Below are 10476 nucleotides of genomic sequence, written 5' to 3'. Positions count from 1 at the left end.
TTTTTTTTTTTTTTTTTTACACCCCTTTCTTCATGATGGGCTCGGTTCTAATGTCCAAAGAGCTCCAGTATTTGTATTTAATCATTAAACGCTGTTTTCGGCTGGATTTGACCGAATTTGAGAGCATTTTGAGCTGTTTGGCGAATGGACGTATATAGACGTTTTTTTGCCTCCATCGCGATATCATCACGACATTTTACCAAGGAATTCACTTCCCTGGGCTCGGTTCTAATGTCCAAAGAGCTCCAGTATTTGTATTTAATCATTAAATGCTGTTTTAGGATGGATTTGACCCGATTGCTGTCATTTTACGGCTCGGTTCTGCTACATCTGCCCGCCCAAGAGTGCTTATTCCCGGGCTGCCATTGATGGTAGACTAACATTGATTTTTACTATAATTTGGACAACACCGGCGGCGGGCCGGATTAAAAATCCTAACGGGCCGTATATGGCCCGCGGGCCGAGGTTGAAAAACTTGTACACACACGATCCGGGGGCGGGGCGAGCGCGCGAATCCCGTTTCGGCGAAACCTCCGTTCGGCCGAATGAACGTTCGGCGGAACGTCCATTCGGCGTCCTGCCCGTCTGTCAAACGTCCGTCGGCGAAACGTCTTTAGGCGAATCATCCGAGTACCGATGATGTCGCTCACACTGGTACTCAGTGCGCTCAGGGAGGTTGACTTTCTGCTCAGACCAACGAAAAATTAGAGGGAACATTGCCTACCACTACGATTGACAGGAATAAAATTGATTGCTTCAAAAGCTTTTCAAAAAAGAAGACAAAAACATTTCAGAGAAAGAACTCACACAAAAGAAAAATCCCATATGGAAATGTTTCTCAAATCTTTATTTTAATATACCATTAAAATTGCTGCTTCCCATGAACTGTGACATTAACAGATTTTCATTATTCACTGTATTTATAATCAACATTTCAAATGTATTAAAGTCTAAGCAGCACACATAGAATATGGACAGAAACCCTGCAATTTGGTCTAATGTGTTAAAATTAAACTGGAAAAAAGTAGATATGGTCAACTTAGTGCAAGAAAACAATTATACTTACATAGAGAATGTTTGAACAATCTTACGTTGGTGTCAATTGAACAAGACAGTTATTCAAACAGTCAATTAAATAGATTTTGGATGTTGTATTCTGTGATGAGAAAAATAAACTATTATTGGAAAGTGCCACATCCAGTGAGATCAAGTACTATAAAATAGAACATATGGTTTAAATAGAAAAAAAATATCTGAAAACAAATATTCCTAAAGTGTATTTTGGCCAAGCAGCCACCTACTCTTGAACTTCAAATTATTTTACCTTTAAAGTTTAAAAAAATAATCAATCTATGGCCCACCCAGACTATCAAAGGGAAACGTTAAAATCCTTGTGTGCAAATCAAGTATAACGATACTTATTCATTACTCAGACTTAAGTGGAATACTTCTACTTCATTTAAAAACAAAAACATTTAGAGCAAATACAGTTGAGACAAAAATGGAGTGTGGCCCTTTGTTTTCTAAACATACAAACACATTTAATGGAAGGCCAAAATAAGGCAGTGTTCTTGTCACTAACTCTACTAAGGTACAATAGGTCTTCATTTAGAATTTCCTACCATGTTCTAATGAGAAATAAAGTAAGCGGAGAGTTAAACTGGATACGCAAGTGGCTGCACCCACAAAAAAATGTGGTCACACGTATTGCCATGCCATTCAGGCTATCGTGACGCACAAGTGAAAAACTTTTTCCTCACATGTGCACTTAGTGTGCAACAAGAAGCTTCGAATAATAAAACAATTGCATTGATAATGGTCCTGCCTAAAAATAATTCTGAACATAGGCACGCTGCACAGAAAAGGCTCATTAGAAACAATGCTTCATTTTGAAATAATAAAAAAGAAGAAAAAAACACCAGCAGATTTACATTTTGTAACCTCATAACCCATAGACGGACTGCAAAAGCCACATATTTCAATATAAATTTGAATTTCTTTAAAGCTAAATCAGTTTTTCACCTCAAATGGTTTTGATTAATTACAACGTAAATATAGAACTGGTTGCTATCCAGTGTATTTTTAAGTGTGTCATTAAGAAAATCTAAAATATGCATGACAGGACGGAATAATTGGAGGGAAACGGGGATGAATACAAGCGGTTCTTTACCTCTCCAAGTGGGGAAGACTCAACATCATGAATAGTATAGCTCGGCATTCAACCGTTAACTATTGCCAGTTATGTATTTGTCCAGGTTCAGCTATGCTTTAATGTGTAATCATTATTTTGTTTTGTGTTAAGATAAATTCTGTGTGCGATAACAAAAGACATTTTTTTTTTTTTGTGAAGGAAGGGTTGTGACATGGGGGCCCTTTTCATATTACCTCATGTCGATGTTCCAGCGCTTTAGATTTGCACCGTATCCCTACCAATGAGCTGAGCGGTGTCATCTTCGACGTGGTGGCGCTCTTCTTCCGTTTCATTGCTTTCTGAGTCCGTGTCCTCCTGGGGGGAATAGTAGCCTTCGTAACTCAGGGCGGGAGAGTCGGCGTGCGTCGGCGACGGGATGCACTGAGCGGTGGTCACTGCAGTGGCCGAGTACGCCCCGAGACTCCCGGAAAGGGAGCCCTGGTTGGATGCGCGGAGGAGAGGGGTGCGCTCCGAGTCGCCCTCACCCTCCGTTCCTTCTTCTTCAGCCCTGCCTCCGCTTTCGTCTTCCGAGTCGGACTCGGAGTGTTCCGGGTTGCGCCGGGTGACTCTCTGTTTGCACACGGGGCACGTCTTCTTAGTCTTGGTCAGCCACGGGTCCACACACTTAGTGTGGTAGGCTAAAGAGATATAAGTGATTGCGTCAATTTACTATCACTTTTCCCAAAGGCAATACTTGCAATTCTCAATTTCCTTCATTCTAATCACGTTCTGTCAATAGAAATGGAGATGTCAATGATTGTATAAAAATCAATCAGTGAGAATACAAGCTTCAAACTAACACTGGGTTATGTTGCAAAATGCTGTTTTGTATTCACATTGAAACCTATGTCTCCCAAATTTAAAGTCCGCGTAACCTTAACTAGCGGTTCATTTAACATAAAAATAAGTACAGACGCTCCCCTACTTACGAACATTTGAGTTGCGAACAACGGTACATACGAACGTGTCTGCGCATATGGCATATGGCGAAAAATGTTCAGAAAGAGATGCTGTAAGTTCGTAAGTTAGATTTTGTATTGCGCGCCTTTTTCCGAATAGTGCTTCTTTCCGCTGCTAATACCGACGCTTGGCGCTGTGAGAGGGAGGAGGCTCATCAACGTGTCAAGGAGGATGAGGAGGAAGAAACGCCTGTCCCCATGAAGAAATTCGCTCATTGATAAAGCCGACGCACTCTTCGAGCAGCAAGACCCAAATATTGAACGTTGCACAAAGGTTGCAAATCAATTGAATGATGCCATACAGTGCTACCTCATCATTTATGATGAAAAAAAAGAAGAAAACTGTGCAATCGTCATTAAATCGCTTCTTTCGGCCAGTTTCTAGTAAATCCTCCAAGGAAGATACTCATCAACCCTCATCTTCTTCTCCTCGACCCTCAACTTCTTCCTACATTGAAGTTACGGAGGAGGAAGTAATTTTTGAAGCCCATTCTAGCGACAACGAAGACCCTCTCAAGATATAAAATCCTCCTCCTCCTCCATCATCTCCTTAAGCATCGAGTACATCTTCCAAAAGTAAGTTAAACTTAATTTTAACTTACGAACGAATTCACTCTACGAACGATCGCTTGGAACGTAACTCGTTCGTTAGTAGGGGAGCATCTGTATAAGAATATTAAGATTTGAATCCGGTAATATTGCAACCGACCGTATTTACTCGCATATAAGCCGCATTTGTCGGACAAAAAAATGCTGACTGAATCGAGGGTAGGGCTTATATCCGCATAAAAAGACGACATGCAGGAAGCTGCAAGGTGACAAAGACGAAACGCCATAACGTAAGACTGAGACGAAGACACACATGATTCATCAGCTTCCTTGAAAACTCAGCTGAAAACCTTCGCGGGATTCCATGCAAAAGAACTACAACTCTAACTACATCTATAGGACCCCAAGCTGTCCGACTAAGTGCCTAAACAACATAACATGAAAACTTGAGGACCCTGAGCAGCCCACTTAGGTGCCTGAACAAAAATAATCAATATACTTACCTGCCTTTTAATGAAAACACAACGAAAAGCATAGGAACTTTATAACATTGTGAAAGTGTAATTTCTGTCATTAAAGGGCATCAGGCTCATCAAGATAGACATTTCTTTTTTCAAATTGAATAATTTGATATTTTGCATTTACAAAGATAGGCATATTAACTTCCAGATGATACTGACCCTAATAATGTGCTTTTGATTCATACAGTATCTCAGAAATACCATGTTCCATGATTTTTGTTAAGATTTTTCCTTCAAAGTAACACATTTGTACTCCCTATTAAAACCATGAATATGGAGAAAATTGTGAAGGGGGCGTAAAATTCAACAATTCTAATGCAATTTTAAGGGTGCAGCTTATACGCGGGGGTGGCTTATATGCGAGTAAATACGGTAATTCTCGTAACCTTATGACTTAAATAGTGTAATATTTCAACTTTTCTCCCGTAATATTACAATGTATGACTTGATTCTCGTAATATTGCGACTTGAATCTTCTAACATTCAGACTTTTCTCAGTCTTTTTGTTTGTTTGTTTGGACTTTTGTCGACTGGATGTTGAGAAAGGTTCCGAATGAATGCAGAATAAAATGTTCACATTGTGAAATACAAAAGACATTTACCATGAGAACAGGGTAAAATCCGCAGTTTGTCTCCTTCTTCATACTCGTCTAAGCATATGGCACAGACATCATAATCATCCCCTGGAATAACACAGGTAATTCAAAGTTACCTTTATTCAAAGAAAAAAAAAAACAACAACAACAAGAAAACAGTGGAATCTTATTTTTCACCTTTAGTAAATCTGTGAGTAGGAATCTGCTTCAGTTGTTCCTTGGTCAAGCGGTTCTTCCGCAGCCTTTTTCGGTGTTGTGCACAGCGTACAACCTGAAAAACAGCATTTTTACCACTCATGATATGCTTGTGTTCAGGACAAAATGTGTCTTAGGTTATTGTTTAGTCAAAAAAAGATCTTTCATCCAAAATAAATTGCAGGTCAAACAAAGGTATCCTTCAACGTGGGCGAATGTTGTTTCCTCCTTGTGATACTTACCAAGATTATAAACATCACGAGTATGATCATGCCGACCACTCCGGTAAAAGGAATAAGGTAGTACGAAAGGGGAAGCACAAACTCCGGCTTGAGAATCACATAGGCTCTGCACGTTATAGCAATAAGAAAAATACATAGCATTAAGACCGCATTTCAAAATGTTCATGCACCAATTATGGCAACACTACAAACTATGTGTTTTGTAATATTTACCCTTGTTCTGGAATTACCAGCTTCTTGAGAGCTTCAGAAGCATAGTAGCTGGTAAACACTGAGGGTATATCAATCTCCTCTGCAATAGTATCTGGAAATATAGAAAAGAAAAGAAAAAATGAGTATCTGAAATTTTCCACAAGCTTCTTTATTCCAATAAGCCTACGAATTTGTTAACTACTCACCATTGCTGTAGTTCATATTTAGTAAAGCATTTGAATACATGTTGTGCACGATGGCAGCACTGTAGCCCGCTTGCTGTGCATGCAGGACCTTGGAAAAAATTAAATGACAAAAAAGAAGGAATGCCTTATGTTAATGGGACTTGGTGATGGAAAGATTTTGTCCATATCCATTACTGACCTTTCGATCAAAATTGCAATCATAGCGTCTGATGAGAGCGATGAATTTGGTGGTGTTGGCATCATAAACCGGTGGTAGCGCAGGAGGAGGGTCAATTGTTTCGCAACCATTAAGAGGGCGGGACACCACAACGACTCCCTTTAGGATTAAGATATATTATATCAGTAAAATATTGTTTCCCAGCATGCGTTGAGTCAGCTGATGAATGTTACATAGGGGGAAAAACTACAGAATAAATGGTGCGAAGACAGGTTAATCATAAATTATTCTGTTTTACTGAAGCACATCAGATGATTTTTAATATGTCAGTTTTTGAAAAATATTGCATCAAATTGTCACTGCTGTTTTAGACAAATATATGATTTGCCCATATCCCTCACCATCATTCCTTCCTTCGGAAGTGCTGATCCAAACAAGGCCGGTAGATCTTCAAACATCATGGTCAAATTTCTGTAATTCTGTGAAAACACATTAAAAAAAAAAATCAGAGTATATTCACTAGATCGCATTTTAATAAGGCTGTGTGCAAAATACTAACGCAACATTACTTACAGCATAGATATATGCATGAGTGGGCGTGAGAGTGATGGTAAGGAGAGTCAAATGCAATCCCATCCACCACCCACCTTGCTGAAGCATCATTGGTTGGATAGGATTGTGCTATAAAGTGGGAGAAATACATAGTTTGGTTGAAGGGTTATGTTGGGATACTGAAGCATCTCATAGAAAAGAATATGTGGCTTACTGATAAATATGCAAAATATCAAATAAAAACATGCATTCACTGTACACAAGCACTTAACACGATTGGATGCCTGTAGGAAATAATAATATCAGCGTAGTTTAACCTCCTAAGACCCAGACTTTTACAAGGAATGCATTTTTACTTTCTCTTTGATATTTAGGCTAATTGGGACCTGATGAGTGTAAAAACAAAGAATTATCTTTTTACATGATGTAGTTTCTGAGAAAAATGATGTCCACATCATAAGTGGACACCAGGCCCTTGTAGTCCAAAATGTAACATTGTAGTCTTTGACAACCAAAAATGTGATGTCCACACATGTGGACTCCAAGTCATAGGAGGTTGAAAATAAAAAAACAATTTTAAACAATTTGAATATTATACATATTCTCAATGTTAGTTCTGTGGGCGGCCTGGCAGCCGAGTGGTTAGAGCAGGGGTAGGGAACCTATGGCTCGGGAGCCACACGTGGCTCTTTTGATGGGTGCATATGGCTCTGAGCTAAGATATGGAAACCGGTGGTGAGAGAAAAGAGTCCCGAACGTAATAGGAACGTCACGTCGGCACTGTGGCATTGATTTTTTTTCCATTAGTCTTCTGCATTCATTCTCTCATTGCTACTCATTGGCATTCATTGATTAGCAACAGCTTAACAATGTTGTCAAAATAATTAAGAGACTTTTTGTACTTTGAAAATTGAAAAATGACTAAAAAAAATCGCACATTTTCATGTGTTTTGACTTTTAAATTGTGATTATGGCTCTCAAGGAATAATATTTGAAAATAGGAATTGTTTATGGCTCTCTCTTTCAAAAAGGTTCCTGACCTGCATGCAAACTCCACACAGGTGGATCGACCCTGGATTTGAACCCAGGATCCAACTGTGGGGCTGACACTCTAACCCAGGGTCGGTCCACCTGTGTGGAGTTTGCATGTTCTCCCCGAGCCTGTGTGGTCTTCTCCGGGTACTCCGGTTTCCTCCCACATTCTAAAGACATGCATGGTAGGCTAATTGGACACTCTAAATTGCCCCTAGGTTTGAGTGTGTTTGTCTCCTTGTGCCCTGCGATTGGTTGGCCACCAATTCAGGATGTCCCCCACCTCTGGCCCGAAGTCAACTGGGATAGGCTCCAGCACCCCCCGCGACCCTAGTGAGGATAAAGCGGTTCAGAAAATTAGAAATGATTTGAGATGTTAGTTCTCTATCGGAAGTAAAAAATGTACAGCAATTGCACCCATGTACGGGGAGCGGTCAACATTGAGACTAGTTAGACTAAACTTACCTCTAAAACCTGCTACCGTTTCCCAAATCTTCTTTGTTTTCTTACATGTCACTGTGTGGAATTGGCTTTACTTTAACAGTCGAGCAGCCGACGTCGTGTCCGTAATAACCTAGCCAAGAAGGATTAGCGCTGGGCGATGAGCGACTAGCGTTGGCAAAATGAGCGCTAAATCCTTAATACGACAGAATCATCTAACATACAACACATACGCACGTAATAAAATAGGGTACGAGGGAAATCGTAGACCGATATATCAGTCGTAAAAAACCGACAAGACTGCTCAGTTATTTCCAGTTGCTTGCTAGTTTGTTTGTTATTGCTCGCTTGCCTCTGGCTCGGCTCTTCTTTGTGTTGCAATGACAACAATGTTTACCGTGCACCACAGCGCCCCTACCGGATATACGTGAAATCAGCAGAAGTAGCGTTTTCAACTTGGACAAGCCTCCAGGCCTGTTTTGAGGCTTGTCCAAGTTTAAAACGCTGATATTTTATTACAATAGACAACAGATACGTGATTTATGGAAGCATCAGGGTAGTTTTTAAGAGTTGGCTCATCAGTTCTGGGATTTCCAATTGACCCTGCAGATTATTTGTGGGATTTCCCCTACTACCCTTTACTCTTTACAAGTTTCTTAAGTTAATGTACACTGAAAATTGTCTCTAAATGTGAACGTTACAGTGAATTGGTATTTGTTTGTATTGCCCAGAAAATGGTTGGCGACAATCAATTTTAAACCATCGATTTTATTCCAAATGTGCATTTGTAATATCTAGTCACTAAAATTGAACACAATTCCAATCGATATGAGTGGCACAAACGTGCCATTTTTTTAGATTGACCTGGACATTAAAGCATTTAAGTGTGTACAGGTTATTTAAATCCACTGTGACCAACCTACAGCTTTACATATATACATTTGTATGTATTTTTTGCAGCAATTTATACATTTTTCCAAATTGAGAACGTGTACAGTGTTGTGTTCCTTATTTTAACCTCCACAATAACAATGTTTGAACCACAAGTTATCAAAAAATGCAATTAAATATAAAAGCAGCATCTGGCTTCGCAAAGATAATATTTAGCAATTTTGATTGATATTGCATTATATATTCATAAATGGCTATATTTGCTAAATTGGAAGCAGCATTTCAAATAATGTAACAGAAAGGTAAAGCCCTACTATTAAATATAAATCATTTCATTTTGATTAATCAATCGAGGTAAGCATGAAAGTCTTTTTAAAAATAAGACTTAATTCAGTGCCTGAATTTGATTTTATTTTGTTTTTGGGGCTGAGTGTACATTAACAAGATAACTATCCAAAAAAACAATTTATACAAGTAGTGATATGTAGTGTAATATTTTACTCAATGCCAAAAAAATCAAACCATGTTAATATTCAAACAAAAATGATAATGTTCCACAAAACGTCACATATTTGAGGATGGCTGGTGTTCTCTTCGTGGATTGCGCCACTCCCATTTGGACCCAACAGACCTCAAAGAAAATGTGACACGCAGCATCTAGAAATTAAAAAGAAAAATAGCACTTTATCTTTCAAAGACGAGTACAATTTTTTGATTGGGAAGAGTGTCACTCACAAAAAGCCTTTTCCACACCCCAGCGGTCCAAAGAAGAGTTCTGTTGGTAGACAAACTTTTCTGCAAACTCCTTTCAGGCTAGGACATGACCATGGAAAGGAAGCAGCTTCAATACTGACAACTGAAATCACACAGATTTTCAGTATATTTGAGACAAAATCAGGGGTTACGAGCACTAAAAACAAGCAAATAACAACATGCCATTACTTACCATTAAGCAGTAAAACAAGAACCAAGAAGGTCCAAATCACGGCGCGAGTGCTAGACATGGTTGTTTCCTGTTTCTCTTACTCCTAAAATGAGAATCAGTAAGACTTTGCAACATTTTTGGTCTAAGGGGTGGGACGAGAGTAATAAGAAGCAACAAACTGACAATTTGAGGGAATAATAGATATCACTTGATAGCATGCTTTTCCTGATCTAATTTAATGAGACATGATAACTGCTGCGAGCTTGTGACCAAAAGACGTCACAAGACAGACATTAGCAAGGTGGCGTCAATTGGAAATTTGATCATCATTATATTATCTCTTCAAAAAGTCAGAAGCATTTTATGTTTACTGTGGGAAGATATTTGCAAAAATTGGGAACTAATGTTAAATGCAATACATAGAAGCAGAGTAGTGAGTGAATGAACCAGTGGTGTGCCGTCAGGGCCTTCAAGGCCTTCTCTGCTGGCCTAAGAAATATCTGAATCACAAACTGATGTTAATTATATTTTGTCCATGAATACTTATTAAATAATTCCAAATTGTCTGTTAGCTTCCTTTCATTGCTTTTTCCCCTGATTACACTGCTTCCAGATGTGTGTTTTCATATTGAAGCATTTAACCAATCACATTTCAGCCATTATTTGTTGCCAGGGTCAGAAATCTGCCTCAAGGCCTTCACAATCAGTTCTGCAGGCTCTGTTGCATTAAACAAGCATCGATAAGACTGTTGCTTTAACCAATCAGAATTCGATTTGGGGACACCAAGGCCTTCTCGCAGGCGTAGGGGTACATCTTTGCCTTCTCG

The 10476-nt window shown here is 39.2% G+C and overlaps 1 protein-coding gene across 1 annotated transcript; it reads right to left on the bottom strand.

The window, feature by feature from the left end:
* Positions 1-824: 824 nt before the first annotated feature.
* rnf167 (ring finger protein 167) lies at positions 825-8222 on the bottom strand. Its single transcript, XM_077592964.1, has 10 exons — positions 7858-8222; positions 6382-6489; positions 6210-6287; positions 5830-5967; positions 5652-5739; positions 5467-5557; positions 5254-5359; positions 4994-5087; positions 4823-4903; positions 825-2829 (listed from the first exon to the last, which is right to left on the bottom strand). Exons 2-10 carry the CDS (start codon positions 6469-6471, stop codon positions 2408-2410), a joined length of 1188 nt encoding a protein of 395 aa, XP_077449090.1. The 5' UTR covers positions 6472-6489; positions 7858-8222; the 3' UTR covers positions 825-2407.
* Between the last annotated feature and the right edge of the window lie 2254 nt (positions 8223-10476).

This window comes from Stigmatopora argus, chromosome 22 (assembly GCF_051989625.1).
Source record: "Stigmatopora argus isolate UIUO_Sarg chromosome 22, RoL_Sarg_1.0, whole genome shotgun sequence".
NCBI classification, from domain to species: domain Eukaryota; kingdom Metazoa; phylum Chordata; class Actinopteri; order Syngnathiformes; family Syngnathidae; genus Stigmatopora; species Stigmatopora argus.
Note: the sequence above shows the minus strand (reverse complement) of the source record. Positions and strands in the feature narration are given on the sequence as shown.

Bases quoted from the DNA above. Each gene is read 5' to 3' on its own strand.
- rnf167 (XM_077592964.1), bottom strand. From the start codon at position 6,471: ATGATGCTTCAGCAAGGTGGGTGGTGGATGGGATTGCATTTGACTCTC. The intron at 5,968-6,209 runs GTGAGGGATATG...TTAATCCTAAAG, and splicing joins TTCCGAAGGAAGGAATGATG to GGAGTCGTTGTGGTGTCCCG. The intron at 5,740-5,829 runs GTCAGTAATGGA...ATTTTTTCCAAG, and splicing joins ATTGCAATTTTGATCGAAAG to GTCCTGCATGCACAGCAAGC.